Raw genomic sequence first — 26,155 nt, forward strand, 5'->3', positions numbered from 1 at the left:
CCGACTTATTCTAAATCTCTTGGGTTAAAGTCTATAAAAATTGCAGCCTTAAGTATGAACATTTGGGGATTCAGAAATCGAAGAAAAAAATAAGATTTTTTTTTTTTTTTTTTCCTGCTAGTAGCTCCAAATGGTTCTTGTTTCAAAAAGGCCTCTTTTGCAGGGTGAGGGGATGGAGAATGGGAAAATGTGCAGGTAGGAAGAACTGTTAAATGATAGGATAAGAGTGCAGCATCTCAGATTGTCAGCCTCCACTTCTCACCTTGAGGTGACTGGCTTAGGGGTGGAGCTTGATAAATGACTTACTGAACACCAGGACACAGGTATTTGTAACTTCCAGGAGTTTTCAAAGTTCTTTCTCTTAGATTTCTATATTCCAGCGTCTAATCTAACAGCAGAAGCAGTTACAGGGAGTAGCTAAGGTGTGTGGAGTTGGAAGAATGAGTTCAAACTTCCCAGACCACTATTTAGTATTTTAAAGGACCAAGTTCTTCCAAGGGTCCCCACCTACAAAGAAGGAATAGAAATAGCACATTACAGCACTGTTGGGTGCCTTAAATATGTATTTATTATAAATGGATATATCAATGAAACATTATAAATGCAAATGCTTAGAACCAAGCCTAATGCAAGAGTTCCATAAATGCTTATTCAAACCCAGGCAGTTCACTATTCCCTTAATTGCTGAATTAAGTCAGTAACTCGGAGCAATTATCAGCAAAAAAGAAAAAATAAATGAGAAAAATAGGCAACCAGGTACTATGGCCATGGGCTGCAACCCCACCGGAGGAGGGGGACGGTTCCGAAGCCCGAAAATAGCTTGAGAATGGTTTCCCCCTGCCCGGCCGGCGGCACGTGGCTGGTTCCGGCGGGAGCTTCGCGACAGTGGGGGAGGGGAGCAGCGTGGGACGACACGGAGGGGGTCTAGACGCCCAAGGCTACAGTTGAGGAGACACCGACTGCGCAAGCTCAGCATAGGCGCATCCACTGTGCAAAGATCCGAGGGGGGAACGTCAACCCCGCTCCACGTTCCCTTTATCTACCAGCGGAGCGAAAGCTTACCACTTTTCTCGTAAAAAGACAGTGTACCGTGCCGCCCTCCCCAGGTTGTTCATTGTTCAAAGAACTTTTGTCCCAGATCCGAAGCGGCCTCTTTCTCCAGCCATACTCCATCCTCCCCCGTCGAATCCACAGTGGACGCATCCCGCCTCCCCTCGGCCTCCAGAGGTGGTTTGGCGGCCCCCTCCCCCTCCCCAGTGTCGCGAGTTGGCGCTGCTGCCACCCCCCTCTCCGCTCTCTCGGCCCCAAGGCCGGGCGGTACCGAACCCTCCCGGCATCCCTCCTCTCCTCCCTCCGACCTGCCCTTCCCCGCGGGATTGCCACCCCCGTCCGCCCCCCAGCCCTTTTCTCCCCGCCGAGCGGCGGCAACAGCAGCAGCAGCAGCAGGAGGAGGAGCCGGAGCCCAGAGGCTGCGGTGGCCCGGGAGCCCATGGCGTACAGTCAAGGAGGCGGCAAGAAGAAAGTCTGCTACTACTACGATGGTGAGAGTCCGGGCGAGCGGCAGGGTGGGCGGGCAGGGCAGAGGCGACTGGCCTGGAGCCGCGCGGGACCCCGCGGCTGCCGTCGCGAGTGGGTGCCGGTGCTGAGGGGTGGGGAGGAGGAGGGACCGACGCTTGGCCGCATCTTAACCCATTCCCCACCCGACTTGGTCAGTGGGAGATTCCCCCTTCCGGAGCGTATGCTGGGATCCTGCGGGCGGGAATAGGGGCGCCTGGCCTGCCCCCGCCTTTCCCTGCGGCGGTGCTGTAAGCCGGCCCGCAGCGGCCGACCGCGGGGTTGGCGTCGGCCTACCATGGCTTCGTGGTCGCGGGGAGAAGACGGCCTGTCCTCGCACCTCTCCCGCCCGCCTCCAGCGCAGGGCAGGTTTGGGGGTCCTCTCCAGCCTCCTACACCCGATCCTTATCCATAGACTCAAAATTTCAGCCCCAGCCGCGACTACACAAAGCCGGGTGGCCGAGAGAGCTCCGCCCCTTCGTACCTCTCCCCTCCCCCTAACCCCTTAGCTCCCCGGCTCCGAGCGCTTTCCCCAGCTTTCTGTCTGCCCAGCATCGTCTTTCACGCTTCCAGCCTCACCCCGGTCACCGCCACCGGTCGGTGCTGGAGAGGAGTTACCGAGGGTGGGGGCCCAACTCCGGCGAGTGGCGCCCTCACACCCGAGTTTTCCATCCCTACCCTTTGTTCTCCTCGTTCTTTGAGCGCCACTTTCTCAGGATTCAAATGAAAGGGCTGCACTTCCTCGGTAACAATTAGGTTTTCGAGTTTGAGGTAGGTAGTCCTCAAGTGAAGTAAGAGACGGTGGTAGGGAATCCTGGAGCGGTTTCTGCTTGTGTGGTAGATCTGAGTCGATGGGTCCTGGCTTGCCTCTATGGGAGGTGGTTACCACCCACTTCTTTGTTGCTCTTTGTTCGATCAGGAAATATATACCCTGCTCTGTAGGTTTGGGAGAGCTTAGGCAAGGTGGTGGAAATCCTGGTGTAGGAAAACTTTTGAGAAGTAGTATACAGGACTAAATAGTCTAATCAGGTAAGCTTGAACTCAAAATACAGTGAATTATAGCAGTCAGATAATTTTAATTTTGAGGGTTCTCAGTTGGAGTGTGAGCACTGAAATTTAAATTTCTGAAATTAAATTTTTGAAACCTGTTTCCTGTATCAGCTTTAGGTATATACCAAGTGATGTAGTAATCTGTTTCACAAATTGTATAGGACTAATAGATTACTCTTGAAAGGTGGAGTAAGGAAACTCAACAAAGAAGCTAGCTTGCCTTAATGACCTGAAAATCCTGTATGATAATCTTGCCTGATTTTACAAAGCAATACAAATTTTGGAGGTCTTTCTGTCATTTGGTGTATTGGAGTCACACATAAAAGAGAAATGGGTAGACCCTAGAGGATTAGGCCTAACTTAAAAATGGTCATACCATCTCTTCGTTTGGCAATGATAATCTTATGCCTATTTTCAAGCCACTGTATCACTTATTGGAAAAACTAAAATCTTACAACCCTGTTGTAGAAAATATTTTTTGAAAAGGCCATATATGTGTGTTAAATTGATTTGAAATCATACCAATGTAGAGGTCAGTGTAGAGGTGTAGAAATGGGAGACCATGTCAGTTTTTAACATGCATTTCATTGCATGTTTTGGATTAATGGCAAACCTTTGCCTGCAGTCCCCTGATCAAATTGGAAAGGACATAACCTATATGTAACTTAAGTTTTAAAATTTATATTGTTTCTAAGGTTTAGAGATTTGTTTTTATTAAAGCTTGGTGTAAAGAAAAGAGGTTTAACAAAGTGGGGAAATTAGTACTCAGGCTTTTCTTGGAATGCCAGTTACTGTTGGCAGTGATAGGCTCTGATGGGGTAAATTGCTTGTAACTTGTTATGAAGTTTGAATTGCAGAACTAGGAGGTATACTCGAGTAGCAGTTTTCTCTGTAGCTATTTCGTCCTGCTCCCATGTGTGGTGAGCCTTTATTGAGGGAGAGTGAGCAGGCACTGGTTCCAGGAATAGGATGCAGGCCAATGAACAGAGTGGAGATACTTTAAATGTTTTGTGATCATAGTTGAATCAATATGTTAGCCCCATCAATGACTTTCCCTGATGGTCAGCAGCCAGATGTATAACTAACAATTTGGAAATCTCTGGTGGGTTATCTATTTCCTATCTTTGGTACTTCTTTGGCTTATTTTTTAAATTGGCTTTTTAGTTGTTTACACAACTAAACAACTAAACAAGGGGGAGGCTAACAATTATTATTATTCAATTGAATAGGTGTAATCGTGCTAATTAATGTGTGATAGTATACTAAACTATGTTCACTACCCAAAAACCCTGCTTTCTCGGGTTATAAAAGTAGCCATAATTTTTTTTTTTTTAATTTTGAAAAAGATTCAAGAGGTTTTTATATCAAAGTATTATACTTTCAGGTATATAGGATGATTGGACTGAGAATAGGTAGTATCAGTGGTAATAGGGTCTGAATAATCTTGTATCCCAGATTAACTGGTTTTAACTTGTTGATAAAGGAAGAAGAAAGGAGAAAAGGAGTGATGTAGTAAGTTCTGTAACTATAGGTTATGTATAGAATGTGGGAATAGAACTATTGGCTTTCTGGGGCTGGTAAGTACACTCTGAGCCTCTTGGCAACTTGGAGAATTGTGCTTTTCAATAAAAGGGACTTATAAAAGTAGATGTATTCTCTCCATGATTTATAGTCTTCAGTATTGTACCCTTTAAATCACTGAAATGCTGGTCCCAAGTGAACCTTCAGGTATTTGTGGATGATAAATCTTTGAACAAAAGTAAAGAGTTCATACTCTGGATATTGACTCATGCCTTCAGAATTTCCAAGGGCACATTTCTAAACTTTAGTCATCTTTTACACTAGATTGATAATTTGCAAAATGATATGCCACTAATTAGATAGTCACTAAAATCCCTTCTGGCCTTCAAATGATGTGATTTTCATCTATTTAAATGTAATTGGCAAACAAAACTATGCTGGGTTCTAATTGTAATGTATTTTTAATACTTTAGGAATGTTAACTGTATTTTGTTTTGAATTAAGCTTAAGGCCTATCACGTTTAGTGTTTTATGTTGTATGCAGTGTAGTAGGATTGAGTACCTATATAATTTATTTAATTAAGCACAAATTGCTTTGTGCTTTTATTTTTTCCTCTTATGGGAGTGCATAATCAAAATGTTTGGAAACAGATGATTCAGAGAAAAGCACTCAACACTATACAAAGATAGACTATAACAATTACAAAGATCATACCTCCCAGCGTACTCCTGATTTACTCTAGCAGAGGACTTCTACTAGGCAGCCAGCTGTTGTCAGGGATTTTTTGACATTTTTACTTAAAACCTCTGCCAGTGTTTTACTAGATTGCCTTTAATATAGCTGCATAGGGTCTTAGCTGTGCTACAAATCTTTATTTTCTATAAAATGGATAATTGTTTCTTGAGGGCAAAAATGCTGAACGGACTATAGTAGTAGGTCATAAATTCTATTAATTGCACATAGTTAACAAATATAGTAGAACTTTGAGATTTTTCTAGGCTTGAATCTTCTTTCCCCAAATTCCTTTCTTCTTCACTTCCTTCAGTTTTCACTTCATTAGCAAATTATTACTTTTTTTCTTCCTGTTGCTTCTATGGCTTTAATTTTGTGTTTCCCCATAGTAATATAAGCTTTTAATTCTTATAACCATTGTGAGTTATGGATAGGTATTTTGTCGGTTTTAATAAAAACTTTTGATGGTGATAAATCCTTAATAGTTGGTGGGGGAATGATTATATATTAAGAGGAAGATAAAAGTCTACATCTTAGTAATAAAGGAGACCTTTGATAGAGTAATTGGTCAGACCGGGAAAGACCTAAAGGAAGACAGTGGGCCGGAGTTTCTCCTTTGGTTAGAGCTTGGCATATCAGGGAGAAAACAGGCAAGAAGTCATGGGGAATTATGGGGTACAGGGCTAGGCAGGCAGTAAATGGCCAGAGAAGACTTTGTGGTAAAAGATTTTTTGACTTTTATTCAAGGAGTGAGTGGGAGCTCTTGAAGTTTTTTAAGTAGAGAGCATACCCCTAGTGGGTAGATGGTAGACTAGAAGCAAGAATTGAACACATGTTGGTCCACATAAAATATAGTGATAATCTGAGAGTTTGGACAGTAAAACTAATAGAACTTGTTGATGGATTGGAAATAGGGTTGGAGCTAGGGAAATGGTGGTAAAGAGTAAAGGATAGCTCCTAAATTTCTGGATAGAGCAGTTAGGTGGGTCTTGGTACCACTAATTGAGATTGGGAAGACTGATCCAGGGCTTTATTTTGAACATCTTATGTTTTGAGATCTGTATTTATTTCACATGAAAATAGCCTGGAACCCAGAGGGGAGAGACTAGTTGTAGAAATTTTGCATTTGATAGCTTGTAAAATATTGAGGCTTTGAAAGAGACAGTGTAGGTAGATGAAAGGACCCAGAGCTCATTCTTCAGAGATTTAGGGCAGAACTCATTCACTGATGTACCCAGGTTTCTGAACAGTGCCTGCCTGGCATATAGTAAGCTCTTGATTTGTTAAATGAAAGAGAGAACTTGAGAAAATCCTGGTATTTAAAAGTTTGTGGAAGCATGGACCTGAAGTAGGAATAAAATCAGAAAATGGTATTTTGGAAACACAGAATCAAGGTGTTTCAAGGAGGGGTGGGACCAGTTGTGCTAAGCCTGATAGTGGACTAAGTATTGCGGAGCAGACAAAAATAATACAATAGCTTTTTTTTTTTTTTTTTAACTTGTTGCTCTCTGCCCCCCCTACTCCCATCTTGTTTTTTTCAGTCAGTTATTTTCAGGAGTGGAGGCACATTTCACAGTCCTGAGTTCAAAAATGATCTAAAAATCTTCAGTTATTTTTTTGTATCTCATTTGGAATCAAAAGCTTAACCTGAATTAATGTACTGCTATTGATGAAACTTGGAAAAGACATTTTATCTTTTTTAAGAATTAGATGTTTATAAAACAGCCATCTTGGTAATTGAGGTGTGGCATTCAGCATGGGAAAGTTAGAACTGGTTCTTTCATAACTCCCTTACATTTTGGGGGAATTCTTGATGAAACAGTATTTGTAACTTGACATTTAAACTGTGTGTATTCTTGGTAGGATTAGAGTCTCTAAATTGGGTCAGAGAACCTTATTGGAAACTATATCAATATAAAATTTTGAGGACCCTGTTAGTAACAAATTACACTGAAGTAAGTAGTTTCTTTTCTTCATTTTCTTTAAAGACCCAGAGTTTTGATTTTGGTGTTTATATTCCATGTTGTATCCTTTAGTTGTTAACTTGGTTCTCCTACCATTTCTTTCTAGTGGCTATACCATTATTCTCCTGTAAGCTGTCCTTTTCAGAATTTGAAGATAGCTCCTCCACTTAACTAGTTGTGACTTTAGTAATGTTACCTTACTTGCCTGCATCTCCCATTTCTTTGCAATTATGAAATAGTAATATTACCTATATCATAATTTAGTTTACTAGATTAAAAAATAATCCATGTAAAGTGCTTAGAATAGTGCTTCTGACAAATACTCAGGAAATGACAATTACTGCTATCATTTTTTTGTTTTTCAAATACACTGGGAAACTGTCCGTGTCATCATCTTTCTGTATATTATTGGAGCTTTTGGCTTTCCATTGGATTCGCTGTATGCCTGTTAATTAAAGTGTTTGATTTTAAGATGATGGTAAATACTAGAGACAAAATTCATCTTGGCAATTCTTAGAGATAGATGCAAGTTCTCTGAAGATTGGACTTTATTCTTCTGATTATCTCCTTTGGTAGTGATGATAACTTAGAAGTATCTTCCTTGCATGAACTTAGGTACATGATGCTTTGTAACTCTTTTTTATATATAACAATCTGATGGGATCAGGCTATTTTGAAAGAAATGTTTGTACAGCCACTGGCTAGAACAAAGCAATATGGCAGATTTTGATTACTTTGTTTTGGAGTTCACAGCCTTTCAGTTGTGATAAATGCAGACGAGTGTTTCATAGCACCGTGGCCCTGCTTGACTTGTCTCTATTATTTCTTAGCTTTGTTGTTGATACTTATATTTATAAAGTTGGCCTCACCTTTGAACAGCTGTGTATATATGAATTGTTCAAAGAGCTTATGTCAAAAATGAAGTTCAGTAGGTCAGAGGTATGATGCCAACATATTGTATTATTAAAAGCATAGGTTTTATAAAACTGAATGTTCATCATGGACTATTATCAAGAATATGGAGAGTACAAAAGTTTGGGGTTTTTCTGAAAAGTGAGTCCAAAGCATTCTTTATCCTAGCTTTTAATATTTAAGCCTATATTGAAATGATAGGCTTTAAGCCATTAAAATCAGTTTAACTATCCAAACAAAATTTTGGAATTGTTTATTTAAACATTAATCAGAGCTGAAAATAACTTATAATTCGATGAAGACTGTCCTAAAAACTTCCTCTATTACAGGCAGAAGGATCATAAATTCCAAGCCAGCCTCAGTAACTTAGTGAGATTTGGTCTCAAAATTAAAAAGAAAATCTGGGTGTGGTACTTGCCTGTAATTCCAGTGGCTCCAGGAAACTAAGTCATGAGGATCACTAGTTCAAAGCCAGTCTCAGCAATGGAGAGGCACCAAGCAGCAACTCAGTGAGACCCTGTCTCTAAATAAAATATAAAATAGAGCTGAGGATGTGGCTCAGTGGTGGAGTGCCCCTGAGTTCAATCCCAGGTCCCATGTCCTCTTCCCCACCCCCGCACCCACCATCCCCCCAGCCCCTGCCAAAAAAAAAAAAAAAACCAATTAAATAAAAAGAAAATAGGACTGGGGTGTAACTCAGTGCTAAAGTGCCCTTGGTTCAATTCCTAGTAACAACAACAACAGAAAAAGACACCCTTTACATTTCAAAAAATAGTACGTATTTAGAGACTTTCTTATTGCTTTTTACAAGAAACTAGAACTTTACCTAAAAATACTAATTTTATTGAAATTTGGTTGATTAACAAAAATCCTTTTGTTGCTTCTTGCATATTTTAAAATAAACATATATGAAAACATTTACATACAATTTTTAAAGTACAAGTTAGGAATTATAACAATTTAGTCATGCAGAATGAGACCGAATAGCCTGTTAACTTGAAAAAAAATGGTCATGGGTATGTTTTAGCACAACAAACCTTTCTTTAGGACCTAAATTTCAGTTACTAAAACTTTTCCAATAGGCTTTGGTATAGACAGAGAACATTTTAACTCCCATAATACCAATACCTATTAAGAGTTTCTGGGGTGCTAGTATTTCATCCAAGAAGCAATATTTGCCGAAAAAAAATTAAATTATACGCCCCAAAACTTAGAGAATTTATCCTGAGTATGTGAATATGCAAGAGAATTCTAAAAATATTTGGGGAAATAAAAAATCAGGAAAGCTTTTTATTTATTTATTTATTTTTAGTTGTTCATGGGACTTTGATTTGGTTTATTCATATGTGGTGCTGAGAATCGAATCCAGTCCCTCAAACATGGTAGGCAAGTGCTCTACCACTGAACTACAGTTCCAACCCCCATTGAATGCTTTCTTAATTTATAAACAAACAATGTAATAATGAAATAATCAGCATGTAAAAGTGACATAATATCTTAGTTTCCTAATAGAGTTTGAAAGTTGCAAAACTAATTTTAAGATCATTATTAATTTAATAAATCTTATTAAGGGGTAAGCACCTTCTACTGTTGAACATACATAAATTCATAGAATTTATGAAGATTCCATTGTCTGTATTGTTTAATTTGTGTCTTTTCCATTTTAGGTGATATTGGAAATTATTATTATGGACAGGGACATCCCATGAAACCTCATAGAATCCGCATGACTCATAACTTGCTGTTAAATTATGGTTTATACAGAAAAATGGAAATATATGTGAGTATAAATTTTGGTAAATATTTAGCTTTTTGTTTTTTAAACTAGTACTTTGAGACATATTTCCCCTTTGGAGAAAGCAATTAGAAGAAGAAAAGGTATGGAAGAAAACTACTTTTTTATTATTCCTCAAAGGAAACAATATGGGGGCAATAGCCCCTTTTTTCCTCGATTTTAAAGCATTTTTTTAATAATGTAGTTTATTTGTTCTAATTAGTTATATATGACAGTAGAATGCACTTTCATATATCATACATAGATGGAAAATAATTTCTCATTCTTATGGTTGTACATGATGTAGAATCCCACTGGTCTCTGATTCATATCCTTCTTACCCACTTACTCCCTTCCCTCCCTTCATTCCCTCTACCTAATCTAAAGTAACTGATTCTTCCCTACCCCCAACCCCCATTGTGAATTAGCATCCATATATCAGAGAAAACATTCAGCCTTTGGTTTGGGGGGATTGGCTTATTTTGCTTAGCACAATATCCTCCTCCTCCCTCTCCATTCGTTTACTTTTTTAAAGCATTTTTGAAAACAATACCTACCTAGGCTTTCCTGTTCCAGAGCACAACTTGGTGGATCATGTTAAATTTTACTGTTAGAATAATTGTTAAACTGCCTTTGCTACTGAAAAGAGTAGACCTGGAATTATTACAAAAGAATTATGCAAGAAATTAATCCTACAAATATTTATATAATAAATGTGAAGTACTGTGTTAATAGCCAGCAGAGTACAAATACAATAGGTGTCTTAAATGAAGAGGGCAGTTTGGATATGTGGAGGCCTTATAGAAATATGATATTCAGCTGAGCTCTTCAGAAGAAAGTTAGCAAAAGAAAAGATAGATCTTAAGTGAAGAATTAGAGTTGAGAATGAGTCTCTTTCTGGGAGCTCATTGATAAAATCAGTGTTCATAGAACAAAGTTGGTGGTAGAAAATGAGAAAAGTAGTTTATAAACATGGATTTGACTTTATGAGTTTGACTTATTTCTACTAAAAAAAAAGAGAGAGTAATTAATTCATAGTTCATACTATATTTAGTGCTTCTAAAGGAGTTTGAATTAGCTTTGGTATTGATTACTGTTCCCTAAAGCACCCATTAATGATTTTGATTAGCTTTGGAATCTGTTTTATTCTGGCAGACATAGTTGTTTTAAAGAGGCTATTAGAGAAAATTGTATATTTTGTTTGATAATTCTGATATAACCACTTGTAATTCTAATGTTCTGACTGTTATTTCTCTTTACAGAGACCCCATAAAGCCACTGCTGAGGAAATGACAAAATATCACAGTGATGAGTATATCAAATTTCTACGGTCAATAAGACCAGATAATATGTCTGAGTATAGTAAGCAGATGCAGAGATGTAAGTTTTTATGTAAAATATATGTATATGTATATATAAATGTAAATGAATAGTTTTAGAAGCTTGAGAAAGTTACAGAAATCGGTATTCTTTTTCCCGGAGATTTAAAATATTACTATGATGATTGATTGATTGATTGATTGATTTTGACAAATCAGTACAATAATGTTGAAGCTATGTTTAAAAACAAACTTATACAAATGGCAGTTCAGATGGTGTTTTACTTTTTATTTTGCTCCCATGATAACTTTGAGATATAGATAATGGATATTGGTAGGGAGAATGTACTCCTTTGCTTCAAAAAATATATACGTATACTTTGATTAGTCTTTCCATGGTAAGCAACTTTTGTCTGCTGTTTATGTGCTTTAGTAAACCTGCATTTTAATACATATAATTTGTTTTCACCTTTGTTGAGATATTCTTTTCTACTAATGTTGTCATTTGTAAGTTCAAAGAAATTTATTGTTATAGATTGGTTACAAATTAATTTGAAGATAGAATGCAGAAAATCCTAAAATGGTTGGATCACAGTGTTGGGAAAAAAGTTTGATTTTGCAGTTCATTTTCATCAGTGTTTTTATTGATGACTTCGGTGATGATTATATTAAGTGTAGTTACTAGCTGTCTCACAAAGTCATAGTACTTCATTCACACATCTATCTACCATAGATTATCTAGTATGATTCAATAAGATACTATAAGTGATGAGTTATTATTCATGATTTTTTTTCCCAAGTGGAGATTCATACCTAGAGTCAAGGGTAACCCGTGGACTAAATCAGGACCAATTTAAAATTTATAAAATTCTGAGTTAAATTATGATTATATCTGAGCAGTAATGAACTAAAATTTATTCTTTTTTTTTTTTTTTTCCTGGTGGTACTTGGGAATTGAACCCAGGCATCACGTGTAACACTAAACTACATCCCTCTGCATCCCCATCCCTAAAATTTATTTATAATGCTTGTTCTTTAAAAGGTTATAATTTGGAGTATGGGTAGAATGTGAATGGGTTGTATGAATCTACTTTATCCCTTTTATTCTGTCAGCACTAAGGAACTAAGTATATCATTATATGTTGTATATCTAATTACCTTACGTGCCATTTCCTTCAATATCTTGGTTCTCAAACCTAGTTAATTCTTAATCATCTTTCAAGATCAAGGTTAACTGTGGATGTAGCCAACCAACTGTTACATTTTGTTGTTTTTGTTGTTGTTGTTAACTCATTAAAAGATACATTTCAAAGTTATGGATGCTATGTGTGCCCTAAGAAGTTTTAAGGTTGTCATAAATTAATTAGAATTAACTTAATTTTTAGAATCTTGATTGTTTTATGTTTAAGAACTACCCAGAAAATTTAAGCCTATATTTTAATTAAATAAAAGCAAAGAGCTTTTGTGTTTTGAAAAATAATGGATTTTTTGTTAATAGAGCAGAAATATTTCACAAATGATTCTGAACAGATTCATGATATTTCACAAAACTTTAATTGCCTTGAGTAAAATAATGGAGTATGTCTTAAAATTATAAATTTTAGATTACTACCATAAAGTATGTTTTATGATTACATGAAATAAAAGTATTTGTAGGAAAGTTTTATAAGTAAGAGCTGTCATTAATTTGAATAATGCAATGAAATTCGTCTTCCACAGTCAATGTTGGAGAAGATTGTCCAGTGTTTGATGGACTGTTTGAGTTTTGTCAGCTTTCCACTGGTGGCTCAGTTGGTAAGTGTCTCAATTCATATTTAAAAGTTGATCTAAATATGGTTATGTAACCTTTGAGTTATTTACAGCAGAAGTTGGTACGGAAGTGGATTTTGATACTAAAAAGGAATCTGTGGTTATGGTAGAATATTGTGTTAATAAGCCCTCTATCACTTAACAAAGTACCTGAGATAATCAACTTAGAAAAAGGAAAGGTTTGTTTTGGCTGGAAGTTTTAGGGGTTTCAGTTCATGACTGGATTGCTTTGTGCCTGTAGTAACAAAGCCCAAAGGGGAGAAAGCTTATTTACCTTGTGGCTATATGGGAAAGAGAGGAAGGGACCAGGGTCTTCAAGGGCCTGCTTCCAGTGACCTAAAATCACCTACTGGGCCTCAACTTCTAATGAATCTGTCACTTCCTGATTGCATTACACCTAGAACTAAGCCTAACCACGTATATTTCCTTCAGACTAGAGTATAGCAACTGTGATTGTCTTCAAATTCCCCATGTTGTATGATTGTAATGACTTGAAATTTTGGTTAAAGTTTAAGTTTTCCATTTAAAGGCTTTTTTTCCCCTAATGGTCATTGTTACTCCCACGCATACCATTTAGTCAGGTCATGGCTATAGGAAAACACAGAAGTGAAATTTCTTTTTAGTGTCCTATACAGTGATTCTTATCCCTTATGATTTAAGACTCTTTTGCTTATACATAGCATGTTCTTAATTATAGGCTTTTTTTGTCTCTTAATTTTTTATTTTATATGTCTTATCTTTCTACTTTTTAGCTGGGGCTGTGAAGCTAAACCGACAGCAAACTGATATGGCTGTTAATTGGGCTGGAGGATTACATCATGCAAAGAAATCAGAAGCATCAGGGTTCTGTTATGTTAATGATATTGTGCTTGCCATCCTTGAATTACTAAAGTAAGTTAATTTGCATTGATAATTTTTCTGTGATAAAATGTTTTCATTAAAATGCAACAAAATTTAAAAGAATTTTTAAAAGCATCAAGTAAATGATAGTGGGTTGATCTGGTGAATTTCTAGAAATTCATAATAAGGAAAGATAGAAGGATAGGAAAATTTATCCAGTCCTTGTATTTAGAGTGAGCAATGCATTGTATAAATGTCTAAAACTACCATTAAGTACCCTTTTAGAAGTAGTTTTGACAATTTATATTTGTTACTGCTTCAACTAATGAAAAGTAATATAACCTTGGGAATTTATATCCTAATAGTTTTAAGTTTTAATTTGAGGCTGAAAATTCAAAACTTGTGTTAAGGGCAATTTTTTTTACCTGTTACATGAGTCTAGCCTGGCTTCCACATCTAGATAGGGCTTGTTCTCTACTAATTGATATAACATTCTAAATTGCTGAAGGATATTATTTTTTAAGTCATTCTTGACTACAGTTTGAGAAAGAAACTAATAAAAGTGCTTAGGAATTTGGAGATTAACAAAATTAGATTTTTTTTTTTTTTTTACCATCAATTATTTTTGCAGATTCTGTTTTGTACTGTGTAAAATTTGTATTCTCAGCTTTGAAAATGTTCTTTCTTGTAGTTACACCATGCATACTATTCACAGAAGCTAATTTTCAGCCACTTAACCTTGGTATTGACTCCTTAAATTAGTAAACATAACTGAGTAGAGTCTGTATTAACATCTTCTTGACTCATCAAGAGCCAAAGCAAACCATTTGAAGTTGTTCACCTAGTTTTTTTGAGTATTGATGTTCCTTCCAGTGTCTTCACCTCTTTGAGCAAGTTTTTGACCACAAGGCTGATAGTCTTAAACAATTTTAATTTTTCTGGATACAATTCTACTTCCTGGTAAAATTCAAATATTATTTAATTAATTGACTTGGTGAACAGTTTTCCTTGCTTTTTCTAACACATTTGGAAACTTAACCTTGACTACAGCTTCATTTATATTTTTTCATTTTTATGAAGAATTTCTGCTTCGATGAGATATACTGCTTTCAAATTTTCTGAGTTTTCTGAATGTTGATATTCTGTGAGTTGAGAGTATCATGAGTACCTAATCTGATAATGTCAATTTATAGTATTCTTTTCACTTAGCTATGGTAACATTTATAGGAAATACAATGTTTTGTCATCTAATGCAATAACAAAATAATCTGCATATCACTGTATTCAAAATGATAACATTGGAAGTAGTTTACCCTTTTCTTTTTCTGTCATGATAATGGTGATATGATGGCTCCTAAAATATATTTGAGTTAAAAATGCATCACTGCAATTTGTAGTGCTCTAAAGCATCAGTATGAAGTGATAAAAGTCCTATATATGGCCTCTGTCACACTGTTCAGCACTGCAGTTGCAGGACAAAAGAAGTCATAGAGAAAACATAAACATGATCATGGCCATGTTTCAGTACAACTTTTTTAATGGACGCAAAAAGAATGTCTTAGTTTTCACATGTCAAAAATATTTTTGTTTCAACTTCTGTTTTTTAACAATTTAAAAATGTAAAACATTTACTATTCTTAGCTCAAAGCTATTAAAAACCAGTTGCCCAGATTTGTTTTAAACGCACAGTTTGCTGACCTTAATGCTGAAGATTTACTATAGAGAGGTATTTTAATTGAAGTAACAATCTTGTATTGTATAGTCTTTAATATAGAATATATAGAATATGTGCTGTTTTATAAATATTAATATATAGAAATATGTGCTGTTTTTAAAGCATGTAGAATAGGACAAGTTTCTCAAGTAAAAATACTTTTTCACTTAAATTGGGCCCAAATGGGAGATTTAAAGGTATAAGGTTCAAACTAACTTTAGATCTTTGAATGATCTTCTAGGCTGGAGGAAGAGTAAGAAAAGGGTTAAGCATTCTGGAACGCAAGAGCTAAAATTATAGTTTCCTGAGTTTCTGGTAATTCTTTTCACCTTAGAACCATAAAAATAATAATAATAATAACAACTTAAATATGGCCTTGTTTTCAGGTATCATCAGAGAGTCTTATATATTGATATAGATATCCATCATGGTGATGGTGTTGAAGAAGCTTTTTATACAACAGATCGTGTAATGACTGTTTCATTCCATAAGTATGGGGAATACTTTCCTGGCACAGGAGACTTGAGGGTAAGACCAAATTCTGTCTGAATAAATATGAGTAACCTAGGAGGTTAGTAATCTTATACTTGAACTAATGTTTTTCCTGAGTCATTAATATGAAGCTTATACGTAGAATTAAATCACTTTATATGTTGTAATGTCTGCTAGAATTCACTTTTTTTGACTATAAGCAAAGATTTAGTGAGAGTTTAAGACAACCTTTTTCTTTGCCCTCTTCTATGATTGAATAATTATTTTTGAACATTCACAAAGTATGGGCACAAAGCACTTTTCTTGTTGCTTAGTTTGAATCTTCAAAGTTATCCTGTGGTGGTCTACATTTCTATTGACTGTAAAAGCTTTTATAGTACCTTAGTACTCCTTGTTTATTACATTAAGTACATTTATTTCTATTATGCTTTTTTCGTCTGGTATTCCAGCATCTAATAAATGTGAAAATCACTGTCAAATTCCATTTCTACAAACTTTTTTTTTTTTTTTTAGCTTTATTAGAGGTTTTCTTGAACCATACTACTTGCATGTGGGTGTTTATTCAGAAATTTAATGGCTCTTTACAATTCAGTATGGATTATGTGGGAGATTTGCTTAGCATGGTATTGAACATTTAACTCTGAACTATTTTGTGTAAGGTCCGTGTCCCCCATCCCCCCATTTGTCATTCACTTTAGCAACCAAAATTTAGCCTTATTTTTTACATGTGTGCTTTTTCTTTATTTGGCCACAAGATGGCACTATTTCTGTAAACTTGTTGGGTAGGAAATAGGATGTTACCATAAAATCTTTTCTAACTTAAAAATGAACAGGAGTTCAGATATTTAGTTTGAGTTTAAATTATTTGACTTTTAAATTTTCAGATCTATAATTTCAGCTCCTTGTTACTTTAGTTCCTTCAGCTTCTTTCTTTCCTACTTGATTTTATCTCAAAGATAAAATCAAACTAACACAAGTAAAAATAAAATTTATTTCATGTCTAAATAAATAATGTCCCATCATATGGGACACCTATAAAATTACTCAATTTAGGTTTTTATAGGTGTTCATATTTAGGGCAATAGGAAATAATGGGTTTAAACAAGCAATATCTGGGAATCTATTAGAAGTACACATTCGTGGTCCCTAGAAACTCTTGGGTAATTCTCCTCAACGTTTGAGAATACAACTAATCTGTAAATATTGGGGCACGCACATTTTTATTCCTTACTATTCTCAATTTACATTGTTTGTATCTCAACTTTTAATATGAATTCAAAATTGGGGTTTTTTACTTGGTCTTTTAATCTTACAAATATTATAAACAAGTGTGTCAAGCTTTTTATTATGAAATAGTCTCTAAGATCTATTTATGTGTCTTAGGATATTGGTGCTGGAAAAGGCAAATACTATGCTGTCAATTTTCCAATGAGAGATGGTATAGATGATGAGTCATATGGGCAGATATTTAAGCCTGTAAGTATTAATTATTTTCAAAATTGAAATGGAAATTTAAGTATTATTAGAGATGTGTTAATATTTGTTTATTCTGTATATAGATTATCTCAAAAGTGATGGAGATGTATCAGCCAAGTGCTGTGGTATTACAGTGTGGTGCAGACTCATTGTCTGGTGATAGGCTTGGTTGCTTCAATCTAACAGTCAAAGGTAAGAAATTTAGATAAGCGTATTCCCCTCAAAAAATTTCTCCTTCCCAAGAATTTCGCCATAGAAGTTCCCATTTTACTTTTCACCTGACATTTTAACACAAAATGGGTGCTTCTTATCTGGGGTGTGTATATGACTTCAATTAACCTTGTTTCAATTAAGTGTTTTTTATTTTATCATTTATGCATAAATATCTTTCATACGGCTTGCTGCCATTCCAACTGAAGCAGCTATTTCCAGTGTTTTTGATGATTATATTTTGGTTTCACTTTCTTCCAGATAACTTACTTAATTAGATTTTTAATTTTATATTGATTTACCATTATGAAAAAGAGGATTTAGCTCTCTTCACTTCTTTGTTCCCATCATACATGAATTCTTCCTTTATCTCCCTTTTACATACTAGAATATTGGTTGTGGTAATCAATATTTACAGCAGCAACATCTTTTCGCCATATCTGATTTTTATTTCCTTCATAGCTCAGTTTTGCTAAGGTTTTTTCAGTTGTCTCTTTACTCATTCTTAGGCAGCCAATGTCTAAATATCTTCATATGTTCAGATGCATCAACTATTCTATCACTTTTACCTTCCTATTTGGACTGAGTATCCTATACAGATCCTGATTTCTTTGTCTTCTGGCTTCCTGAGAAAAGGTGTGTGGGAAAGGAGGAATGTTACACCAAATTAAATTTTGATCAAATGTTGAAATCAACATATGATTAAATCTAGGCCAGACCAAAATAACCATTATGGAATGAATGTCTAGTGTCCATTTAATAGACTCTTAAAATGTATGTGACTCAGAAATGATTTGTCATGCAGATCATGTGAGATTTTGGAGTTTTCTCTCCCATGGGAATGTTTAAGGTAGTAAGTTGATATTCTGCTTTGAATTCTGTCATAAGTGGTGAAGAGTTCTCAAATAGAACTTTTTCAGAATGATTGCTGGCCTAAATTTTATTGAATCATCAAATATAGATATTAAAAACTACTTTACCTGATGTTATGCTTTCTACTGTACTTGGTAGGTCAACAAGTGTTAATAACCATCTGTTGCCTCAAAATGGATATGTGCTTCCTAAAGTGAACGATATGTTGTTTGTTTGTTTGTTTTTGGTACTATGGACCAAATAACTTAGGGCCTTACACATGCCAGAGAAGCACTGACCTATGCCTTCAGACCCTTTAACATACATACTTCTAAAATTTGGATTGACTTTCAGAAAGTCTTTAAAATAATGCTTTGATAATAAAGCATAGCATGTTACTCTTAAAATAATAAATGTATATTGTATTTCAACTGATAGCAGATTGTATAATTTCTCTATTGCCAGAATCTATTTGGATTTCTCAGGTCTCCTAAAGTTGTTTCCTCTTGTTCATTTCCCTTCTGTATTCATTTATACTCTTGGTGTTGTGTTCTCTCCCATTTATTTTCACAAATTTTAGCCTTTTAAAAAATCCCTTTACAGTCATTTTTGTCTGGTTTTGGGATGAAGGAAAAGTAAATGTTTTACTTATTTTCTCTTTAAAAATATCCAGATTATAAGAAGCCTTTGTTTTTGTTGTAGTAGCAATTAAGGTTGGCTTGTGAATCATGTAATACATCTATTAAAGAATGCTTAATAAAAATAGTCGTTTTACAATTACCTGAAGAGAACAGCCAACTAAACTTTATAAATAAATGTCTTTGGATGATGAGATTTTAGGTAGTTAGTATTTTTCTTTGTATCTTATTGTCCCAAATATTCTTCAAAATGCATGGATTTCTTTTATAATTGAGGAACTTTTTTCCTTACTTTATGATTATGTGCCTAAAGAAGTTACTTTTAACTTGTAAATTATTGAACCATGCATGATATTTGTTCAGAGGAAATATTTAGTTTTTATGTTAGGTTTATAATCTCATTATTTAAGAAAATTATGCAAATTTCCACTATCTAAAAAAACTTTGATTAAACTTTGTGTTATAACCTTCCAAATATTCTATACATATATGCAGGGGAAAGTGGAAACAAAAGTCAACTCAAGCCTGGGGTGGTGGCGCACACATGTCTGTAATCCCAGTGGCTTAGGAGGCTGAGGCAGGAGAGTCACAAGTTCAAAGCCAGCCTCAGCAAAGGCAAGGCGCCAAGCAAACTCATTTGAGACCCTGTCTCTAAATGAAATACAAAATAGTGCTGGGGATGTGGCTTGGTGGCCGAGTGCCCCTGAGTTCAGTCCCTGGTACCCAAAATAAAAAGTCAATTTGGATTGTATATAATGTTTTATTATAGCCTGATTTCCCCCTCCCCCATATAACCACAAATGAACATATTTGTGTTTTAAAAATCTTATCTCCTCCCCCCACCCCCTATACTAGGGATGAAACCCAGGAGTATGGTACCTCTGAGTTATATACCCAGCCCTTTTTATTTTAAACAGGATCTGATTGAGTTGCCCAAGCTGGCCTTGAACCTTGTAGTCCTCCTGCCTCAGCTTCCCAAGTCACTTGGCCGTACAGACATGTGCCAGACTGCCCAGTACATATTTGACTTTTCTATCACGGACCTTTACTAAAGATACCCTCATTTATTATTATGTGTAAGGAAAGTGATTAGCAAGGAGTTTTTATACTAGAAATTTCTCAAATTTTTATTCTTTATTTTTAAAGTATTTAAATTCAACTCATTTTGGTTAAGCAAAATTTTGTTTGCATTTACTACTGTTGTAAGGTTCATTTTTCAAACTGTTAGAGTAGGTGGATTTTGTTATTACCCAAATCTTTTTTGTCTTAGGTCATGCTAAATGTGTAGAAGTTGTAAAAACTTTTAACTTACCATTACTGATGCTTGGGGGAGGAGGATACACAATCCGCAACGTTGCCCGATGCTGGACATATGAGACCGCAGTTGCCCTTGATTGTGAGATTCCCAATGGTAAGTATTCACACTGCAGGATATGTATTGTATGGACTGTCAATACAAATAGATGAATGAATGATTATATTCCAAAATTATATAAATAAGATAGCATTCGCTTTACATTCACTTTTGAACATTTTCTATGGAAATATTTCTTTACCTGTATCTATATTCTGCGTATGATTTTTGTAAGGAAACTGAACTTTTAATTATGTAACTTTATTTCATTGTTTTTAATAGAGCTTCCATATAATGATTACTTTGAATATTTTGGACCCGACTTCAAACTGCATATTAGTCCTTCAAACATGACAAACCAGAATACTCCAGAATATATGGAAAAGATAAAGTAAGAAATCTTTGAATCATTTTGCTAACAATTTCATCTTGACAAAAGCTTTGGAAGAATAATTAGAGTGGATTTATTTTAATTTATACATTAGAAATTTCCTTTGTTATCTTGAAAAGGGTTTGAAACCTCAAGATTACTGATTTAATTTCTTAATTTGATGGAAAGGTATGAGCTTCATAGATAAAAATATTTTCATCATTTTTTAATTGAAATTTTTAACATTGCAGGGGGCACTCTTAAGTTTGATTTACATTATTATCAGACATGTTTTCTCAAATCTTTGTCTCCATATGGTGTTCAAGAGACATAGGTAGTACACAGGTATTGGTTCCTTTTTACCAAAGACTAGCCATATGACATTAGATAGGTTCATTTGACTTTTATGTTTATGTTGCCTCATCACGGAAATGGGGGATAAAACAGTATCTGACTGGTAAGTTGTGCAGATTAAATACATGTAAAGTATTGATGCTTAATGTTGGTATTATTTTAGTTCATTGGTTAAGCTAGATAAAACATGAGTATTTTTGCTTATATTTTTATTTGCATGCAAGAGGAACTTCAAAGGACTTGAATTTTGTTTAATAACAATGTGTGTAATTTAGACAGCGTTTATTTGAAAATTTGCGCATGTTACCTCATGCACCTGGTGTCCAGATGCAAGCTATTCCAGAAGATGCTGTTCATGAAGACAGTGGAGACGAAGATGGAGAAGATCCAGACAAGAGAATTTCTAGTAAGATAATGTTAAAGGTTTTTATGACACCAAAATAGCACTAAAGGGCTTGTTTCATGAACACATATTATTGACATTTTCTCCATTTTTAATCTTATATAGATTTAGCTCTTTAATATATCAAAGCCTGATTTGGATGTCAGTAGTGTTTTTTTGTTTGTTTGTTTTTAATAGTACTATATGTATATAATTGCAAGGTTTCCTGTGGTTGGGGTTATATAGCTCACTGGCAGAGTACTTGCTTAGCATATTCAGGTCTATGGGTTAAAGCCCAGTCACCAAAGAAAAGTATAAGTTTCAAAAATGAGCCACTTATTTAATTTGAGAATAATTGGAAACACCTCATTTGTTCAAAGTAGGATGAGTTAGATAACATGAAGTACCTTCTGTTTGATTTTACAGCTTCTCATTACATACAGTACGATGGATTGTTAGGTTTATAGCATAAGGGTGTGCCTAACGGTATACACAATCATTTCTCAGCTCTGAAATAAGAGGGCTGCTTTTTAGGTAAAGACATTGTCCTATTTAAAAAAACAGTTTCTCCAAAGTTTAGCCTTTTAAAAAAACAAATGACATCCTGAAAAGTTTCTCATGTCTCTTTGAACTATATCTATAATAGATCAAAGCTAACTTTTTCGTATCAAGAAACCATTCAAAACTTAAAATTTTTAAGCATTTTTTATACTTCTAAATGTGGTGACTGTTTTGTGCATCTGTAAGGGTATAATGATTCTGAATTTTTTTTGCCAGAATATATTAAAATCTTTTTTATATGTCAGTTCGAGCATCAGACAAGCGAATAGCTTGTGATGAAGAATTCTCAGATTCTGAGGATGAAGGGGAAGGAGGGCGTAGAAATGTGGCTGATCATAAGAAAGGAGCAAAGAAAGCTAGAATTGAAGAAGACAAGAAGGAAACAGAGGACAAAAAAGCAGGTCAGGTTTACTTTTTGGTAAATGTATGTTTTTAAGATTGAACATTTTTATGAGAACCTGAAATCACAACTACACAAGTATCAGATGGATGTGAAAGGTAGATAATGTTTTTCCCTCCATTTAAGCTGTGTTTAACTCTTAAATATCTTTTGATTAAAGCTTTTCAAATGTTGCTATTTATATTTGCTTTTATAATACAGGAGACCTTATTTCCTTCTCTTAATGACATAGGTTGAAAATAGTGAACATTGTACTATGATCTATATAAATTGAGTAAGAAGACAAAATGGTTGTAATTCCATATAAACAGCTGAAATCCTGAGGTAATTTTTACCTACCTAATTTAATGGAAGTCAAACAAAAAGTTTCATTATCTTCAGACTAGTTTCGTCATTTTGAAAAAGGTCACGTAATAGACTTTGTTCAGAAATTGAAGAAAATAAAAATTAAGGAAATATAGAAAAGGATTTGTGAACTGAACTGTGAAGAGATACTGCTTTCTGATGCTTTAACATACTTCAGAATGCTGTCAGATTTAGGTAGTTGAATTTTGTAAACAAGAAGCTCTTACTATCTTTTACCTGCATTTCCAGAATATTTGTATTTTATTTAGAGACAGGGTCTCTACTGAGTCGCTTAGTACCTCAGCCTCCAGAGCCACTGGGATTACAGTTGTACACCACCACACCCAGCTAGTTGTTTTCTTTCATTGTTATGTTATCTTTTTCCTTTTTTTTTTTTTTTAGGTTTTTTTTGTTTGTTTGTTTTATCATTTTTAAATCTTTCATCTTTTTTGTAACTTTTCTTCCAAATAAAAGTACTAGGGTGCTTGTGTTTTTTATGGCTATTTTAACTAAAAATGAAAATAACATTAAATATCTTACTGGCCCAGTGGTGGATTAATCTGATAATATTCAGCTCCTTTAGTACTTTCATTGTTGATTTTGATGCCTTTTTTAAAACCAGGTTGTTCGTTGATAGACTTCTCTTAGGGCTTTATAAATTGTTAAAAATCCTTCAACAAATAGAAAAAAGAAAGATTAACAGAAAAATTTTCAAACATGTATATTTAATGAGTTTAGGAAGAGTTAGGGAAGGTGGATAAAAGGAAGTTGGAATTGATCAGTGCGTTTGTGTGTATGCATAACACATTGAACCCGATTTGTGTGTTAAAAAAAAAGTAAAAGAAAAAAAAAGATTTATAGATCTAACCCTAGAATATAGGGCCATTCCTTTTCTTCTTTATCCCTTTTTATTACTTTTGAATTACAGTTTACATAGATAAAAGCAGAACGAATATTATGAAAATCCATTTTGTCAACACATATATTTGTATTAAAAGTTATGGGATACCTGAGGATATTTTTCTATGTCCTTATGAGGTCATTTCATCACAACTTGGGTTTGTTTACATATTTAAAGAAAATTTTTAGCACATTTGGGATAATTTGTTTTCATAATCTGAAGTTTATGGGGTTACTACTGATAATATGTTAAAATTGTGAACTTCCAGTATTGATTTAATGAGGGTGAAAAACTAGAGGTCAGAGTACTGAGATTTAGACTCTGTTTCTATCTAACTTTTCCCCTGTTCTCACAGTATTCCTGCCATATTCGTCTTTATAGTTTCTTCTTCCATCTTACCAGTTCCTTCTTGCCTCAAAGTCCTTGAAGTTTTTCTCTATTGAAGAACTTCTCCTTTCTTGTCCATGCAAAATCTTCATTCTTCAGGACACCTCTTAAATCTCACTTAGTAACCCTTTCTTACATCCCATAATGCTGTGTTCATGTCTGTATGCTGAACTTTTTCACAGTATCTACCCCACCTATATAATACTGTGATCCCGTAGAACAAAAAGTTCAAAAAGGGAAAGACCCAGTATTGCATTGACAGCTTAAACCTTCGTCATGTAGTGCATCAAACACAAAGCTTATTTAATTACTGAGTTCTTGAATATCAAGATTGCATATGAGTTTTTTATATTTTAAAAGTATATTTTATGGCTAGGGTTGTGGCTCATTGGTAGAGTGTTCACCTAGCACATATGAGGCACTGGGTTCAAACCTCAGCACCACATAAAAATAAACAAAATAAAAGTATTGTGAACATGTACAACTAAAACAAATATATTTTTAAAGTATATTTTATAACAAAATATATATTTTATATACTTCAATAGGTTTTAATCTTTTTCTCATCTTTGCTTTTAGATGTTAAGGAAGAAGATAAATCCAAGGACAATAGTGGTGAAAAAACAGATACCAAAGGGTAAATGATATTCCCTATCTAGTAGTTTTTATTATACCATAAAAATAAACATTTGAGGGCATATGTATACTTACGAAATACTGGACTAGAACATAAGAACATTATCAAATTGCATGAAATAATCTAAATTTATTCTTGCACATAAATTTCTAAAGTCAGTGTTTGCATGTAATTTATCTGAAGTAAATGATTTTTATATGCTGTAAACCTTAATATATGCACTAGTGGTTTTCTTGGTTCTCAAATTTTTGTACAGTTGTGTGTGTGTGTGTGTGTGTGAAATAGATGAACTTAAACATTGGGCTCAAATAACAATTTATAAGTAAAAGCATAATCAAGGATTTTTGTCAGAAAGCATGTGTTGTTGGTAACATAATTTTGTGCTATAAATGAAGAATAACTTTGAATAGATTATAAAGACTAAGGCATTAATTACTCTTTAGGCTTTATCAGCTGATGTGTTTGTTGACATGAACCTACAGGATCTGATCAGTATATTTCGTGTTACCTCTTTCAACAGAGCCAAGTCAGAACAACTCAGCAACCCTTGAATTTGAGAGTCCCCCCAATTTTAGGAAACCATTTAAAAAGTGAGAAAATACTGGGACAAAAAAATGTTTTCTCTTTGAAGACTTCTGGCTTCATTTTATACTACTTTGGCATGGACTGTATTTATTTTCAAAATGGCTTTTTGTTTTGTTTTTGTTTTTCTTGGCAAGTTTTATTGTGAGTTTTTCTAATTATGAAGCAAAATTTCTTTTCTCCACCATGCTTTATGTGATAGTATTTAAAATTGATGTGAGTTATTATGTCAAAAACTGATCTATTAAAGAAGTAATTGGCCTTTCTGAGCTGATTTTTTCCATCTTTTGTAATTATCTTTATTAAAAAATTGTACTTGGATTGCCTTTTGTCTGTTTATTAAAAATGAAAGTTTGTTTTAGTGGTGAAAGATGATTGCAGCTTTCAAGATAGCTATTTACTGCCTGGAACAGTGGTGCAACTATAAGTCCCAGTTTCTTGGGAGGCTGAAGCAGGAGGATGGCAACTTCAAAGCCAGCTTGGAAACATAGCAAGCCCCTATCTCAAAATAAAAAATAAAAGGATTAGAGATGTAGCACAGTGGTAAAGCACCCCTGGATTCAGTCCCAGTAGGAAAAAAAAAAAAGATAGGTATTTAATATAAGTTTTTCTAGCTATAATAGAAATGCTACCACTTTGTTCTTTATAGCTTAGTATCAGTGAAGATTGACATCTTGTTAGAATTTGTCTTTGAAATTCATAATACAAGCTGTATAATTAAGATATAGGAATTCTCTTTGAGCTATTTCAGAGTCCCAAAAATTGGAAATAGAAATTATGAATTGAAATGAAAGACTATCTATAATCAAAAAAGGAAACAGTAAACTTAATATTGAGCTATATATAGTGAGTTTTAATTTATTGTGTTTTGGATCACCTCCCTTTACTGTTTACCAAGTAGATAAACCAGAACCACCATTTCAACAAAACCTGTTTATCATTGTTGTTTTGGGTTTTGTTTTGTGTGTACTGCATTTATATGACATCAAGATTCTATTCTAACACTCAAGTTTCCAAATCAAGG

At 34.7% G+C, this 26,155-nt stretch overlaps 1 protein-coding gene across 1 annotated transcript; it reads left to right on the forward strand.

Annotated features, from left to right (window-relative positions):
- Positions 1-1,249: 1,249 nt before the first annotated feature.
- On the forward strand, positions 1,250-25,450 carry Hdac2 (histone deacetylase 2). Its single transcript, XM_076858333.1, has 14 exons — positions 1,250-1,541; positions 9,402-9,514; positions 10,771-10,888; positions 12,547-12,621; positions 13,389-13,527; positions 15,577-15,718; positions 17,066-17,158; positions 17,242-17,350; positions 20,129-20,269; positions 20,495-20,603; positions 21,212-21,342; positions 22,125-22,280; positions 24,492-24,549; positions 25,070-25,450. The coding sequence occupies exons 1-14, from the start codon at positions 1,490-1,492 to the stop codon at positions 25,098-25,100; spliced, it is 1,467 nt and encodes a 488-aa protein (XP_076714448.1). The 5' UTR covers positions 1,250-1,489; the 3' UTR covers positions 25,101-25,450.
- The last annotated feature ends 705 nt before the right edge of the window (positions 25,451-26,155 follow it).

The sequence above is a fragment of the Callospermophilus lateralis genome, chromosome 6 (assembly GCF_048772815.1).
Source record: "Callospermophilus lateralis isolate mCalLat2 chromosome 6, mCalLat2.hap1, whole genome shotgun sequence".
NCBI lineage: Eukaryota > Metazoa > Chordata > Mammalia > Rodentia > Sciuridae > Callospermophilus > Callospermophilus lateralis.